This window comes from Clupea harengus, chromosome 14 (genome assembly GCF_900700415.2).
Source record: "Clupea harengus chromosome 14, Ch_v2.0.2, whole genome shotgun sequence".
Classification (NCBI taxonomy): domain Eukaryota; kingdom Metazoa; phylum Chordata; class Actinopteri; order Clupeiformes; family Clupeidae; genus Clupea; species Clupea harengus.
Window position 1 is genome coordinate 10,336,922 of NC_045165.1, and position 17,755 is coordinate 10,354,676.

Genomic DNA, 17,755 nt, shown 5'->3' on the forward strand with positions numbered 1-17,755 from the left:
CCCTCTTTTCAATAGACCTTGGAGACAAGGCACTTTGATTTGACCTGGAGAAAGGGAGTGAGACCACTTGTCACACCTCACTCCTCACTCAGGTCAACTCATCATAAGTATATTCACCCAGAAATGGTTACATTCTAGCTTAAATCCAAATAAAAGTAACAATTACAACTATATATAACATACATTGAATTATTGACTATGGCATATCTTTATAAACTCTAAATCTTAAACGCTGGTTCCTTCAGTAGCTAGCTTGCTAGTTTTGGAAAAAAACTCCTTATTGCTGCCAAGTCCATGACATGTGTTTTTCTGACAGCTTCTAGTTCAAACAATCACTGACAAGACAGACAAATATTTATTCAACTCCAACTCAACAGTTTAATCAAAAAAGTTGGAAAGTTTTATGTTGCAAAACTTCAGGAGGGAGGAGTATTCAGACTATAAAAACCTTGTCACATAGTCCCCAGAAACCACACTCATCTATACAAGTAAGTATATATCACCATAAATTCTATTTTACGTCAGTGACTATCTCTTTCTTGTGAAAACCAATGTTGGTGTAAACTGATTTAGAAAAAAATATTCTTGTGGCTTTTAAACATTTCTCATCTCTTTTGCTAATACTAACATTTCTTTGAATCAAGGAAAGGAGAAAATGGAGAATCTCACAAGAATCCTACTCTTAGTGTGTTTTGCAGTCTTGTCAGGTAAGAGGTGAAAAGTATTTGTACATATAAGACCCAGAGCTCACTTCTTTTGGTTTGTAATCCCAGTTTCCTGTCATCCAGAGGGCAGTGACCTGACTGGGAGTGTCTTCACCTTCCCAACACTTGGACGCGTTGATCATGTGACTTTGACTCCAGCCGAGAGAAAGCCCCTGTCCCAAGCCAGTCTCTGTCTGCGCTTCTATACTGACCAGACAACTCGGAGTCCTTGCTTCTTCTCTCTGGCCACTGCTACCTTCACCAACGCCTTCTTACTGTGTCGAATGGAGGGGGGCTTTTTCAGAATCCATGTAGGCACGGCAAGCGCCGATTTCACAGGTTTCACGTACAATTTAAACGGATGGAACTCAGTGTGTGTGACTTGGGATGAAGAGGATGTCTCACAGTTTTTTATCAATGGACAGGCCAGTGTGAGAAAGCTCACCCTTATGCGACAAGGCTGGAAAATACCCACTGATCATTCAATCATAGTGGGACAGGACCAGGACAGTTATGGAGGAGGGTTTGAAACCAAGAATGCCTTCATAGGTCATTTAACTGATGTCCACATGTGGGATCATGTCATTAGCCCATGTGCAGTCCAACAATTCATGGATGAGATGTCCATCCAGCCTGGTAATTACTTGAACTGGCAGAGCCTTAAATTTGAGACACATGGAAGGGCTAAGGTGGAGAAAAAGCAGTTTCTTTTAACAGGCAAGCAGCTTTTGAATTGTTAGACATGCAGGATGACTGAAAACGTGCAGATTTCCTGAAACAGATGTTATGATCTTAAAATCATCAGTTCAACATGAAGTGTATGTGAGAAGCTGAAACCATGTAAAGGAAATTGTCCATTAAAGGTCCTTAATGACAATGAGCCACATCATACTGTCTTTGTCTTTGTGTGTGTGTGTGTGTGTGTGATAATGATTTTCTTCCTTCACGTCTCAAATGTAGGTCTACAAACCCCTGATGGTGTTGAGTGGGCTTTTGAAGTCTTTAACAGTCGAAATGACAGCCTCAGCGCCATCATTCACAGACAATTGTCTTAAGGTTCAAATGGAGTGTTTTATGCTGGTGTTTCAAGATGAACTTCACTCTGGTCGTTTTGTGGTAAAAGTCTCTTCAGACACGCTGGTTATAGATAATGGTGTAAGACTATTCGGTATTTCGGTAGTTCATTGTTGCTAAGGGGAAGAAGAGGACATTGACAAAAAGGATATTTGACAGTAACGGTTCTAAGAGCTTTTTCACTCCTGAGGTTAAGTCATGGTTAATCTCGCTGCTTTGAAATCTTTTACTCTGAAATATCAGTGAAACACTCTACTGTAGATGACATTTGTGGGCAGACCACAGGAATGTAATACAAATGTTTCTGAAATGTGCAACAGAATGGTTGTCATAAAGGGCATTGGTGATTGTAACTCTGACTACATCTGCACTAATCACCACTATTGCTGCTCATGTTCTTACTGTTCATACCCCTTATATCTTATATCATACTGTATATATCCTACTTACAGTATTTATTTTTATATTACCACTATACATATGCACAAGGGCGTCAGCAGCATTTTGAGAGTGGGGGGGACATTTTGGCGGGGGGTCTGGAACTTCTCCCCCAGAATTTTTTTAAAGATGTAGATGCAATTTCCCGCATTCTGGTGCATTTACCATGTTTTTAGATAGAAAATGATCTCTCTCTTTCACCCCCCCCCCCCCCCCCGATCTGCAATCTTAAATAAGATTGAACTTGGTCTGGTGATAGCCAGGATAATGTTTTGGTGTAATATACAGAATACTGACACTGACAACTTTGGCACTTTATTCTCCATTTAATGAGAGCAAAATTGGATAAAGGAGGATTTAAAAAGTCGTTAGAAAAACTAGCATGTTAGCTAACGTTAACTCCAGATTAGCTCACGGTTGTTATGGCAATACAAAAAACCACCAGCGTTTTTTTTAGCTACTTGAAAAAAACCTCCTGGTCATGGCTTTCTGCCCGAAACAGACGCCTAGGTCTGAACACGGCCAAAAGCACAACATATTTCAGACCCAGATTAAGAAATCAACAAATGCTGTTCCATGGGTAAATAAAGAATGGTATTGCCTAGTGCTAATTTTAGGTAAATAGCTTGCGTATCTACCTATAACCATAATGTTAGCAGAAGGATCTTTGTGACTTAATGCTATTACAGCCAGAGAATGTCTCATAAGGGTGCTTTGGCCACTAAAGGGAAAACTTGGGCAACTCTGACTTACTTTCCTCTTCCTCGAAAAAACCTCATGTCCATCTCGTCTGTGTGACAGTCTATGTCTGAAACCAAGTCAAGTGCTAGCTGCTAGCGAGACGCTTCGATCAAGGAGTATGGGAGTTGAATCTGCGTGCGTGATGTGTAGGAAACCAGCAAAACACGGAGTGGATTTCTATTGCTATGGGTATTCCCCCTACCGATAAAATGGAACGGATTTGATTGTGAAGCAATGGAAAGAAAGAACGTTGGACTAGTAGACCAGTCATGCACTAATATTTTGATGGCAAATGTGGGGGGGTCCAAACGACTTTTTTTTTAAGTGAGGGGGACGTGTCCCCCCTAAGTTGTATTGTGGCGACGCCCATGCATATGCACATACTCTGCACTCTTCTGCTTTTTGCACTTCTGGTTAGATGCTAACTGCATTTCGTTGTCTCAGTACTTGTACTCTGTGCAATGACAATAATGTTGAATCTAATCTAATCTAATCAGAGCCAGTGTTAGTGTAGGAGCAGAGAAGGAAGCCTTTTAAGACTTCAATTTATCACACTCTCTCTGTCTTTACTCCATAGGGTGCATACTGTTTAGCCTATTCAGGAGAAATACAGTATTCTGTGGAAAATCATATATGGTTGCCATCAAATCCAGGATGCATCTAACTGCTCCAACAGGATGACTGGTTAAGATCCTAACTGACCTGGGTTTTAAGAATATGACTGAAAATGTGCAGATTTCCTGAAACAGGTGTTACGATCTTAAAATCATCAGTTCAACATGAAGTGAATGTGAGAAGCTGAAACCATGTAAAGGAAATTGTCCATTAAAGGTCCTTAATGACAATGAGTTCTATTCTTGGAGTGTCTAACATATCAGTCTACATGCTGAATAAAGAATTAAGTAAACATAACAATTTGAAACTGATTAATCACGCATGTCACAAATCATTGTCCACACTAGGTTTTACACAGTTCCGCTCACATTATGAATCACCTGAATGTACGTCTTTGATGCAAAAATTCATTCAAAAGTATCTTTGTAAGGGTGAACTATCAATCCTATTGTGTGGTTCATATGAAAGCAAATATTTCTGTATTTCATAACATGTGTGTTAGAAACTTCCATGGCTGAAAACATCTCCAAATAACTTGCAGAAATATGGACAGTATTAGTATGCACATAGAACATTTAAACAGATTTACAAACATCTCTCGGTGGATGCATATGACCGTGAAATGCCTTTATTGTGGACGGCTGCTACCAGTCATTGGCGAGACTAATTTCTTCTCTGGTAATGCACGTGCCTAGCCTGGATACCAGACCGAACTTAGCCCCGCCCACAATTTTTTTGGTTGGGAAGTTCGGTCTGGCATTACTCCATTGAGGAGAAATTATCTGCGGTACAGACATTGCCGTACCAATCAAATTGTCAAGGCGGGCTTCATACGATGATGGACAGATGATCAACCGTAACGTAATCAACCACGTCACCAAAGAGCTTTTGGGGTGAATTCGTTTTCAACAAACATGGCTGCCGTTGGAGAGCTGAAATGTGGTGATTCGAGTCTGTTTTAGAAGACATTGACAGCACATTCATTTTGAAAGAGGAACAGAGAAACGCGATCAAGGCATTTGTCGATCGAAAAGATGTTTTTGCCATCCTTCCTACGGGATCCGGTAAAAGTTTAATGTATCAGCTGGCCCCATGGTCTACGTTATTGCTCTGATTGGTTCTGGATGTATCCAATTGAGCGAAGAGGCATTTTTTTTCCTGGTTCGGTTGAAACACGCCCCATAATCACAGCCCATTGGAGCGGTATCAGACTCATATTCTGACTAGAATTATGAGTATGACATCGTCAGGCTAGCACGTGCCCTCTTTTTTTCCGGATTTTCTCTGCATTAAACAGTAAGAAAGTATCATCACATATTCTGATGACCAGAAGCAGCTGTAGCTCAAAATGGTCATTCTTGTGAGCACTGGCATCTTATACTTGGCACTGGTTGGTACTGTCATGGTAAAAAGTGACCGGGTGCCAAAAAGAGCCTGGGTGATGTAATATTGGCTTTCGAACGACTCTTGAGTGACAGTTGCTATACCATCGCTAGCATTACGTAACCCGGACACTACGTAACCCGGGCACTTTTTGGTCAGTCTCAAGAGTCGTTCGAAAGCCATCAGCTACTTGTTAGTCACTTAATATTGTGCCTAAAACTATTAAGTATTCCGTTTTAGCTACACCTGCCGGTATCTTGTACATCAACAATCGCAGTCAATACTACTTTTTGAATCGCTATATATTGTGGCTAAACAAATTTTTACCCGGTAAATAAAGTGTTCCATTTTAGCCGTTTACATCATCATTTGCATTTCAATTGAAATTGTTTAGAGTAGAAATTCGTTTTTATAAAAAGGAGAAAATATACTGATATACGGTGCTTGTTTATCTACCGTTTTAGCAAGCCAGCCAGTTAATTTGCTAACATCTTAAATAATATACGGTGCTTGTTCATCTACCTTTTTAGCAGGCCAGCCAGTTAATGTGCTCACATCTTAAATAATATACGGTACGGTGCTTGTTCATATACCTTTTAAGCAAGCTAGCCAGTTAATTTAATAACATCTTAAATAATATATGGTGCTTGTTCATCTACCTTTTAAGCAAGCCAGCAAGTTAATTTGCTAACATCCTAAATACTATACGGTGCTTGTTCATCTACCATTTTAGCAAGCCAGCCAGTTCACTTGCTAACATCTTAAATCATTTAAGATCTACCATTATTTGTTGATATAGGCCTATTTAGAAAGACTTGGGAGAGTTCATAGTAGCTTGCTCGCTATACACTAAGCAAAATAATGTGCCCCAGCTAACGGAGGAATTGCTAATCGCTAACGAGATGCTAGCGGCGAAACCGGTTGAAATTTACTTACTTTGACACTATAACAAACTTGTGAGTCAACAACTTTCCTAACACAGTCAAACATCAAGCACATGGTTGTTTTGCTTGGTTTATTGCAGGTAAAATACAGGCAAGCTGGTCTCAGGTAGTGAAGTATAATGCGAGATGCTCTGGGGTAAATCGCGTAATTGAGGTAGTCTGACTTCCAAAAAGAGCCCGGGTGACTAATGCTAACGTTGGTATAGCAACTGTCACTCAAGAGTCGTTCGAAAGCCAATATTACATCACCCGGGCTCTTTTTGGCACCCGGTCACTTTTTACCATGACAGTACCACTAGGGGGAGCTCCAGAGACTGTTCCGTGACCAGGCAAGGCTTCCGGTCAATATCCTTTGGGCCAACCGGGGTTAATGGCCTGAGGCCTCCAGCCGCAGTATTGCCCTGAAAGCTGCCCATAACATGCTGCCTTGGTGTAAATGTAACCCATTCCACAAGCAAGTGGAAAGTTCAAGATCAGATATCATGCGATAAAGTCTGGATGCCACCTACGACCTACAGCAGAATAAGGATATTTTAGAATATAAAAACCAAAGTGGTTGTTTCTGTTCTCCCCTCTGTGGAAAGTACATTGAGGACCCAAATTAAGCATAGGCCTATCCATCATAATGTAAACAGACTCGTCAGACTCCTCTATTCCTTAAAACTCTCGTGTAACTGGCATAGTTTAGCAAGTAAGTAGCCCGACATGGCTGTAATAAAGGCAGGCACAATTCACGTTAGATAGCAAGCTGTTTACATACTGTAAGTGAAGTTAATGTTAACGTTGATTAATACACACTATGGCTCGAGTATCATGCTAATTGTTCATTGCAATAAATTAGCGTGAACAATCATGCAGTAATTTGATGTTAATTAAACATCCATACATGTTGTGTTCATTTGAACCAGTTGAGTTTTCCCAGGTGAAAAATAAATATGCTTAAGTTTTAAAAAATTTTTAAAAGTATATATACAGCTCCGGGAAAAAATAAGAGACCACTTCAAAATGATCAGTTTATCTGGTTTTACTATTTATTGGTATGTGTTTGAGTAAAATTAACATTTTTGTTTTATTCTATAAACTACTGACAACATTTCTACCAAATTTCAAATAAAAATATCGTCATTTAGAGCATTTATTTGCAGAAAAATTACAACTGGTCAAAATAACAAAAAAGATGCAGTGTTTCCAGATCTCGAATAATGCAAAGAAGACAAGCTCATATACTTTATACTACTCTTGGCGCAAAAATTAAAGCAACTCTGCTTTGTTTGATGGCTTGTGACCATCCATCTTCCTCTTGATCACATTCCAGAGGTTTTTAATGGGATTCAGGTCTGGAAATTGGGCTGGCCATGACAGGGTTCTGATGTGGTGGTCCTTCATCCACACCTTCACTGACCTGGCTGTGTGGCATGGAGCATTGTCCTGCTGGAAAAAAACACTCCTCAGAGTTGGGGAACATTGTCAGAGCAAAAGGAAGCAAGTTTTCTTCCAGGACAACATTGTACTTGGCCTGATTAAGGTTTGCAAAAGTTAACATTAGCGCGCTGATTGAGAACAGCAAATATCGGTTCGTCAACGGCTCATCCGCCTCCAAATCATGTGGTTAATTTCAACCAGGCTAAAGTTATCAGGGCTATTGCGCGTGCACGTCCTACTTCAAAAGGCAGGAAAGGTCGATCACCAAAACAATGATTTTCTAACGGTATAATGGTTCTAAACTCAAAGAAAAGGGCTCTTTTTTTCTCCGCTGGCGAGCAGGAGATGAACATGAACGCTTATGAAGAATACAAGACCATAATCATGGCAAAATTCAACACCGCCACCGCTGTGAGAGCAAGGTGTGTTGGCATGTTTATAGGGTCATATCTGTGTATTAATATCTAACGGCAAGTGTCAACTGGTACAGAGGATCCCTCTACCGGTTCGAAACTGCAAGGTTGCAAGGTTGCAAGGTCCCCTCACCTCCTTCCTCGATGCAGTTTTGCATTTCCTTGTAAGTCGCCTTGAATAAAAGCGTCTGTTAAATGACTAAATGTGTTAATAACAAATGCAATAAATTGAAGCAGTGAAAATAAATTGTCTGTATTTCTCTCTATTCTTATCATGAGTCCACCTTAATCATTTTATACAATAATGATATGCTATGGTGTACTAATAACACTCATATAATTATCAGTGCTTTGTTCTCCGCATCACCGACACTACAAAAATGTACCACTCAGAAAAAAGCGCAAGACAGTCAATGTTCGACTGTGGTGTTTGCAATAAATGACTCGAGAAGGTCTTGTAAATTAATTCCTTGTCGGCTGAATCGGTAGCGCTCATACAAGAATAATGGATCTTGGCGATCGCAAAGAACTTTCTCCCTCCGCTAATCTAACTATCTAATATCAGTCCTTGGTCAATGGGATCCTTCCTTTTTCCGGGGGTGTGGCAAGCTTATCCAGCTACACTTAAGTTAGCCTGCGCTGGAGAAGGTAATTGCTAATCGATATGTTACTATGGTGGTTTATCAAAAGTTGCTTCCACGAACCAAAAAGAGGGGCGTTTTTTATCTTAGCCTGAAAATTAGCTCGCTAAACCGCTTAGCGAGCTACGACGAATACCCCCCTGTATAGGGTGACCAGATTTCCCAGACCTAAAACCGGGACACTTTGCGCGCGACCGGAATGCTCGTGCACGCACACGCTTTTTATCCTGAACATGTGCCCAGGTCAGACATAGACATAGATTTTGCCAACAGCACACGTAGGCCTACTGTTCACAACATAATGGGGTATCTCAGTTATTATTCATGCATTTTCTATGTAGCCTACATATCTAAGAAAAAATATTAAAAGACATTGAGTGAGTTTTGTGTGGGACCAACTTTATTTTTCAGAATTAAAGCATTCTTTTGGAAAATGTACCCACTGAACTTGTGAAAAAGTTTGTGAAAAGGTATTTTTCATTGCATGGCAATAAACAAACTATTTTCAACTGCTGCCACAGGCTTGAACTAAAGTTATGGTGACACTTTACAGTAAGGGTACATGAATTATGAATTATTATTGTGCTTTACTTCATTCCTTTATATCTTATGAATCATCAGGAATTGACATGAGTTCATAGCCTCTCATTCATGACCTCATGCATGAACAACACATCAACTAAAGCATTAGGTGGGTACATTATTAGGCACAAGTTGTGTTCAAATCAGAATTTGCGCAGTGATGACCACATTGTTTTGCATAAAAAAAAATAATCATGATCATACTTATTAAATCACAATTCATAATGATGTGCCGTACCTAATGCTTTAGTTGTGTTGTTCATTTATGAGGTCACGAATGACAAATGAACACGTCAATTCCTGATGATTCATGGGATATTAAGGAATGCAGTAATACAATAATCATTAATGACATAATGCATAATATTACATATACTACATCAATGAATTCATGCGTGAATTCATGATAATTGTATCCTGTACCCTTAGCGTAAAGTGTTACCATTGTTATTCCAACAACACACACACCCTATTGGAAACATTCATTCCTTATATTTGTTAGAGGAGTGAATTTGCTGATGTATCATTTTATTGGCTAACGTCCCCTCCTCAGCAGCCCGCTTGAGCTCACCACTTCCAGTGCTAACATTGCTAAAATAGGTGGCTATGCTGCTAGCCCCTGCCTCTACCCACCTGGGGTTATGTTTGGCTGTTTTCACATGATCTTTCACATCTGCGCTACCACCATGGCTTACAGAAAATGAGGTTTTGCAGTGTGTGCAGAACGCTGCATTATCATCGCCCTGGACTAGCTATGGATATAGCCTGACCATTAAAACGAGACAGATAGAAGAGGCTTTACGGTACGTGTCCACGGCATGCGATATCGTGCTGCTCTCATTGGGATAGAATGGGTGCGATTTGCTGCATACTGAGGAAAAAATCGTGTCTGCTGCCTGCAAAAAGTTGGGCTTGCTTTAACTTTATGCAAATGAGTGCGATTTGCTGCATGCTGAGAGCCAATCAGTTCGGCGTGTGTGTTATTTGGAAGCCAACGTAGTTCATAGGGGCGGGAGTAATCAAAAATATCGAAACAAGATGGCGGCGTCTCGGGACTCTGTTACTGGGAAGAATTTTATGTGAATAAAGGTTATCTACAGGACTTTTTATATGTCTAATCGACTCGGTTTGTTGTTTATATGCTACACGAATATTGTAGGTCTTGAACTCAAGCTCTCGACTATTACTGTTAGCTTGCCGCTAACACTTTAACCAAAAACCCATTGGAACACATAGTGGCTAGCTAGCTGCCAATAAGTTACCTATAACTAGGGTGACCAGACGTCCTCTTTTACCCGGACACGTCCTCTTTTACAGGACTTTTTATATGTCTAATCGACTCGGTTTGTTGTTTATATGCTACACGAATGCTGTGAGGTCAAACAGAATATTGTAGGTCTTGAACTCAAGCTCTCGACTATTACTGTTAGCTTGCCGCTAACACTTTAACCAAAAACCCATTGGAACACATAGTGGCTAGCTAGCTGCTAATAAGTTACCTATAACGTTTAATTGATTGTTGTTTACTTTGCACATGAGTACATTCGGGGACGAATGACCCACTCCAATATTAGCGATCTCAGTCACTACGCGGAGTTTGAGTATCTAATCATGTATTTAATGATGACTTTATTGACAGCACAAAACTGTGGGTGCTTCCAACATAACCGCGAGCGCTAAAAAGCAAAGCCCACCTGGCTATCCCTATCATGTCCCATGGGGAGGGGGGTGGGTTCTTTGATGCTCTTTTATCAGCAGACATTAAAATGGAGAAACTTATTGCTACCGTGGCTTCTTTCCCAATTCTTTACGACGCTTCCCTGGCCGATTATAAAAACACTTTATTGAAAAATGATGCATGGATGAAGGTTTCGGGCATTATTGGCTATGAAGGTGAGTTACATTTTTGCAATGTTAAATTAGTTTGACCTTAATTTGTCCGGCTGCAAGTGGAGTAATTAAATAGAGGTCATTGGCCTGACCACTGAGCATGAGCACACAATGACAGTCAATGACAAACGGTAATTACATTAGAATAGATAGATTATATTAGATTCAACCTTATTGTCATTGCACAAAGTAAGGGAAACCAGTACAACTAATGCAGTTTATCATCTAATCAGTAGTGCAATCATAAGAAAATTGCTAATCTAGCTAATTTAGCTAATGTGCTAATTTTATACCCAACCCAACCCTGATTGCATAATGGTGCAAATTTTGACAGTAAAAAAATTAGCAATATTGATTTTATATTTCTTCTTTTCTCTCTCTCTCCCTGTGTGTGTGTGTACATATTTTTTCATAGCCAAAGAGTGCATTAAAAAGTGGAGGGGTCTCCGTGACTCCTACATGAGAGAGAGGAAAAGGGAGAAGGAGAGGACCAGGAGTGGTGCAGGGCAGGTAACCTATAAGCCCTGGAAATACTTTGCTGTGATGGGCTTCCTGGCTCCCTTTGTGGAGCAAAGGGCCACTTCTGGGAATTTCCCGGCAGCAGGTCCAGAGGAAAGCCAGGATGTGGCCATGAGCCAAGCCGCAACAGAGGATGAGGATGAGGCAGAGGTGCCAGCAGAAGTGTCGCCCCAGGTGACCCCCAGACCCCCAAGTGAAGTCCCTGGGACCTCCAGCACCCCCACTGGACCACCAAGAAATAAAAGAAAGAGAGGCAGAAGGGCGCAGGACAGCTCCTTGTTTGAGGAGAGGGTCCTGACAGCCATGGAGAACAGGACCCCTCTCAGCGAGAGAAAATCAAAGTATTGTCGTTCTATCATTTACATATTATAAATACCAGTAACTGGCACACATTGTCTTACGTGTGATTTACCCCTTTAGAGGAATTTATATTCAAATTCTAAGGAAGGAATAACATACCATTGCTGTAGAAGTCTATAGTTCACATTACGGTGTTATTATACTATGAAATATATGTGTTATGATACTATATAATCAGTCCATACCACCCCCCCCCCCCCCAGTTCTACTTTGGTCTGAATAGTAAATGTACAGTACATTTACAAACCCTCACACAGTGCTTATACATTTTGGAAAATGCTTTTAATGATAAAGATGGGTGGCTCTTAAAAGAGCCTTTGGTTTTTGAGGGACAGGTTACGCTGGTGGCTGCCAGGTTAAAGCACCCTCTGCGTTAAAATAGGCAGAGAATGTCTCTCTGACGCGGATAGCAGCTCTGGCGGCGTTGTTGCTACCCACACGATCTGCATCCACGAGACCTGCTGATCCCTCCACCTGCCCAGACGTGTTAGGCTCTATGGTGGTCCTCCTCGGTCCTGTCATCCTCAGGTAGTTGTGGAGGATGCAGGTGGCCTTGACACAGTCCTCTGCTTTTGCTGCTTTGACTGAAATGACCCTCCTATACATCCTCCACTGACTGGAGAGGAGCCCAAAGGCGCACTCCACTACCAGCCTGGCACGGCTTAGCCGGTAATTAAATGCTCGCCTGCCTGTGGCGAGGTTCGTGCCAGGGAAGGGTCGCATGAGGTTGCAGCGCAGTGGGAAGGCCTCATCTGCCACAAAGACATATGGCATCAGGCCCCTGTCTTCTGCACCAGGAATGACGCGGTCTTCTGGCAGGTCCAACGTGCCATCCCTCAGGGCCTGACCGAAAGGGGAGTTGGACAGAGTTCCGCCATCACTGTTCCGCCCATAACCACCCACATCCACCATCCGGAAAACGAGATTTGCATCTACAACCGCAAGCAACACGATGGAGAATGTGTGCTTGTAGTTGTAGTACAGCGATCCGGAGTTGGAGGGAGCCTGGACAACGACGTGCTTCCCGTCAATGGATCCCACACAATTCGGAAAATTCCACTCTTGGAGGAATCCATCAGCAATGGCACGCCAGTCGTCCTTCTTTGGCACAGGCATGAACTCATCTACCAAGCAGTCCCAGATGACCTTGCACACCTCGCCAACAATTCTGGCTACTGTGCAGTGCCCCACACGGTAACTGAAACTGATGGTTATAAAGGAATCACCAGTGGCAAGGTATCTGTAAAAAACAAAGAAACAAAAAATATAATTCAACAATAGCTGTTCGAGGACATAGATGGATAGATAGATAGATGGATGGATACTTTATTAATCCCGAGGGAAATTTAGGATTAATCCCGAGGGAAATTTAGGACATATATGTTTTATAATTATAAGCTAATTGAAAATGTATACTTTAGCCTACATGCAATGCCCTGTATAATACATAATCCTAATACAAAATGCTATGCTAAATAAGCTTGCATACCACGCCGCTGTATGTCATAAAATGCCGTGCATGAACAGAAAAACTTTTACTCAGAAAAAAGTATCTCCAAAACTTACCGAAGGCAAATGGCGAGACGTTCTGCCGGTCCGATAGCTTCACGCATCACGGTGTCTTGCCTGGTGATCCCGGGACCTACTCGTGAGAGCAAATCATCAAACTGCTCAACTGAGAGCCTGAAATACCGCTGGAACTGTAAGTTGTCTAAGCGCAACTCCTGTACCAAGCGATGGAACTCGCCATAGGTCCGGCGCAATCGATGGATGGGGTGGACCCAATGAATGCGCTGCCGCTGCTGCTGCTGCCGTCTTCTCCGAAGGACAAGGATGAGAGCCAAGGTATCTCGATCGTCTTGATCCATGTTGAATGCAATGAAAATCTTGCTTTTGCGAACCCCTATTTATACTCGAAAACAGGCGCCAAATATAACCCTAAAACAAGCGCCAAATAGCCTCACATTGGTGCATTTCGCCTCTGATATGTGGGAATCCTGATTAAACTGTCTGATATATATGAATCAGATAGAATAAATTAACAAATTATAAATTTAATTAATCAGCCCATGACTGACTGCCGCAACATCTATCATTATTTTTTGGGGAGTTCACAAGCTAATGTGCAACATTAGCGCAGCACTGCAACCGAACTTGCTACTTGAACGTTGCTACAGCCAAACATGATTTTCCTGACCACGCCCCCCATACGACTTTACGCATGTAATTTGTGCCGTGGACACGTACAGTTAGCAACAATGTTTACAAATATACATTGTAACGCTGGCTGCACAGATTTTGCAGACACAGACCACTACGATTGACTGACACACACACACATTGTTCAAATCAACTGCTGGACGCTTTATTAGTCCTTCTACATGGGTTTAGTTAATGATCGGGCTATAATAAGTAGGGATGGGTATCGTTTGGGTTTTTTCCAATACCGGCGCTAAACCGATACTTTTAAAACGATACCGGTGCCTGAACTGATACTTTTTTTTTTTTAAGCACAAAGCGACGATTGACGACATTAAAGAAAGGCTTTTTTTATTCCCAAGGCAATTTTTTTCCTTCAAATTGAACAATATATTAACTGTTTAAAGTTTAAATAAAAAAAAACATACAAAACACTTGGCTTCAAACTACAGCTTCAAACTTTTTAACTTCAAACTATGAACATTATATTAACTGTGAACAACAGTTTATAGTATACTTAAATAAATATAAATAAATACAAAAAACAGCTTCAAACTTCTTTTGCAAAAATAAGAGCATATTTGCCTTTGGAGTGAAAAATGTATTATTTTGTTTGCATTTATATCATGAAAGAGTTGTTTACCTATGTTTTCTATCTTGTTTATAGTTCATCTTGTTACTTGAACACACTGAGTACGAGAAAATGTGTACTGCCCCTTTAAGAGACTACCTTAGGTTAGCTGTCATCTCCGTTTATTTTTCAGTCTTGGGTTGCTGATCTGTCTTTGACTCTTGCCTTCTCTCCCCTCTTTTCACGCAATTTGTTGCATTTGCTGCACGTCGCGATGTTTGAATCTTTTTGTGCGAAATACAGCCACACTTTTGACCGTTTACCTTTCGGTATTTTCTCTGTTAAAAGGTTGATGGCTAGTTCTGTTTGTGCTTGCTCTGTGAAATGCTGCCTGCTCTTCACCGTCATAAGACTGTTGCTATGAAAACACCAATGAGCGTGAGCGACACAAGACAAAGTTTACATTGGGAGCTGGGGCAGTTTTACATGTGCCCCACGGAATCTGCCTAGCGACCGTGTTCAATTGGCGCAGGCACCGAAATGAAGCACCGAAATCTGCGTTGCATTTCGGTCCGGGTAGGTACCGGTTGTATTGGAACCGGTTCCATATTGGTACCGGTTCTCGGTACCCAACCCTAATAATAAGACCACATCGGCTATGTAATCGCTGACAACCGGGACAATTTCATAGTGGTTGGTGTAAACCGGGACATTTTAGCGTCCCGACAGGTTTTTGTGGGGACTCGGGACACGCAACTCAAAATCGGGACTGTCCCGGTCAAACCGGGACGTCTGGTCACCCTACCCCTGTACCTAACTCCACCAACCTCCCGCACACCAAACGCAGGGCCTTTTAAAAGAGGATTCAACCTATCCCCATCATGCTCTACCAATCACTGGAATGGGCAACAGCTGGGCCCAACTCACTGCCAATGCCAATCACTGGCATGGGCAACAGCTGGGCCCAACTCACTACCAATTCACCCTGTGATATATTCAGACTATAAAAACCTCATCACATAGTCCCCCAGAAACCACACTCATCTATACAAGTAAGTATATGTCGCCATAAATTCTATTTTATGTCACTGACGATCTCTTGCTTGTGAAAACAAATGTTGGTGTAAACTGATTTCAAAAATATTCTTGTGGCTTTTAAACATTTCTCATCTCTTTTGCTAATACTAACATTTCTTTGAATCAAGGAAAGGAGAAAATGGAGAATCTCACAAGAATCCTACTCTTAGTATGTTTTGCAGTCTTGTCAGGTAAGAGGTGAAAAGTATTTGTACATATAAGACCCAGAGCTCACTACTTTTGGTTTGTAATCCCAGTTTCCTGTCATCCAGAGGGCAGTGACCTGACTGGGAGTGTCTTCACCTTCCCAACACTTGGACGCGTTGATCATGTGACTTTGACTCCAGCCGGGAGAAAGCCCCTGTCCCAAGCCAGTCTCTGTCTGCGCTTCTATACTGACCAGACAACTCGGAGTCCTTGCTTCTTCTCTCTGGCCACTGCTACCTTCACCAACGCCTTCTTACTGTGTCGAATGGAGGGGGGCTTTTTCAGAATCCATGTAGGCACGGCAAGCGCCGATTACTCAGGTTTAACGTACAATTTAAACGGATGGAACTCCGTGTGTGTGACTTGGGATGAAGAGGATGTCTCACAGTTTTTTATCAATGGACAGGCCAGTGTGAGAAAGCTCGCCCTTATGCCACAAGGCTGGAAAATACCCACTGATCATTTAATCATAGTGGGACAGGACCAGGACCGATATGGAGGAGGGTTTCAAACCAAGAATGCCTTCATAGGCCATTTAACTGATGTCCACATGTGGGATCATGTCATTAGCCCATGTGCAGTCCAACAATTCATGGATGAGCTGTCCATCCAGCCTGGTAATTACCTGAACTGGCAGAGCCTTAAATTTGAGACACATGGAAGGGCTAAGGTGGAGAAAAAGCAGTTGCTTTTAACAGGCAAGCAGCTTTTGAATTGTTAGACATGCAGGATGATTGAAAACGTGCAGATTTCCTGAAACCGATGTTATGATCTTAAAATCATCAGTTCAACATGAAGTGTATGTGAGAAGCTGAAACCATGTAAAGGAAATTGTCCATTAAAGGTCCTTAATTACAATGAGCCACATCATACCGTCTTTGTCTTTCTGTGTGTGTGTGTGTAAGTTTGATAATGATTTTCTTCCTTCATGTCTCAAATGTAGGTCTACAAACCCCTGATGGTGTTGAGTGGGCTTTTGAAGTCTTTAACAGTCGAAATGACAGCCTCAGCGCCATCATTTACAGACAATTGTCTTAAGGTTCAAATGGAGTGTTTTATGCTGGTATTTCAAGATGAACTTCACTCTGGTAGTTTTGTGGTAAAATCCTCTTCAGACACTCTGGTTATACATAATGATTTAAGACTATTCGGTATTTCGGTAGTTCATTGCTGCTAAGGGGAAGAGGAGGAAATTGACAAACAGGATATTCAAAGTTCAAGTAGCAAGTTCAGGTGCAGTGCTGTGCTAATGTAGCACATTAGCTTGTGAACTCTCAAAAAAATTATGATGATGTAGCAGTTAGTCATGGGCTGATTCATTTAATTTATAATTTGTTAATTTATTCTATCTAATTAATATATATCAGCCAGTTAAATCACGAAAACGTTATATGTAACTTATTTAGCAGCTAACTAGCTAGCTACTATGTGTTTCCAATGGGTTTTCGGTTGAGGTGTTAGTGGCAAGCTAACAGTAATAGTCGAGAGCTTCAGTTAAGACCTAAAATATTTTTTTTGACCTCACAGCATTCGTGTAGCATATAAACAACAAACCGAGTCGATTAGACATATAAAAAGTCGTGTACAAACCCCTGATGGTGTTGAGTGGGCTTTTGAAGTCTTTAACAGTCGAAATGACGGCCTCAGCGCCATCATTTACAGACAATTGTCTTAAGGTTCAAATGGAGTGTTTTATGCTGGTGTTTCAAGATGAACTTCACTCTGGTCGTTTTGTGGTAAAATCCTCTTCAGACACTCTGGTTATTCATAGTGGTTTAAGACTATTCGGTATTTCGGTAGTTCATTGTTGCTAAGGGAAAGAGGAGGACATTGACAAACAGGATATTTGACAGTAACGGTTCTAAGAGATTTTCCACTCCTGGGGTTAACTCATGGTTAATCTCTCTGCTTTGAAATCTTTTACTCTGAAATATCAGTGAAACACTCTGGAGGTATACCAGTGCCTCTACTGTAG

General features: G+C 41.4%; 2 protein-coding genes across 2 annotated transcripts; both read left to right on the forward strand.

Annotated features, from left to right (window-relative positions):
- The first annotated feature begins 471 nt into the window (after positions 1-471).
- LOC116223495 (serum amyloid P-component-like) lies at positions 472-1,590 on the forward strand. Its single transcript, XM_031580510.2, has 3 exons — positions 472-488; positions 645-707; positions 789-1,590. The coding sequence occupies exons 2-3, from the start codon at positions 656-658 to the stop codon at positions 1,442-1,444; spliced, it is 708 nt and encodes a 235-aa protein (XP_031436370.1). The 5' UTR covers positions 472-488; positions 645-655; the 3' UTR covers positions 1,445-1,590.
- A 13,914-nt stretch (positions 1,591-15,504) lies between these two features.
- On the forward strand, positions 15,505-16,641 carry LOC105899605 (serum amyloid P-component-like). Its single transcript, XM_042709774.1, has 3 exons — positions 15,505-15,548; positions 15,702-15,764; positions 15,846-16,641. Exons 2-3 carry the CDS (start codon positions 15,713-15,715, stop codon positions 16,499-16,501), a joined length of 708 nt encoding a protein of 235 aa, XP_042565708.1. The 5' UTR covers positions 15,505-15,548; positions 15,702-15,712; the 3' UTR covers positions 16,502-16,641.
- The last annotated feature ends 1,114 nt before the right edge of the window (positions 16,642-17,755 follow it).

Coding starts and splice junctions, on each gene's coding strand:
- LOC116223495 (XM_031580510.2), top strand. CDS start 656: ATGGAGAATCTCACAAGAATCCTACTCTTAGTGTGTTTTGCAGTCTTG. Junction 708..788: donor GTGTTTTGCAGTCTTGTCAG/GTAAGAGGTGAA, acceptor CCTGTCATCCAG/AGGGCAGTGACCTGACTGGG.
- LOC105899605 (XM_042709774.1), top strand. CDS start 15,713: ATGGAGAATCTCACAAGAATCCTACTCTTAGTATGTTTTGCAGTCTTG. Junction 15,765..15,845: donor ATGTTTTGCAGTCTTGTCAG/GTAAGAGGTGAA, acceptor CCTGTCATCCAG/AGGGCAGTGACCTGACTGGG.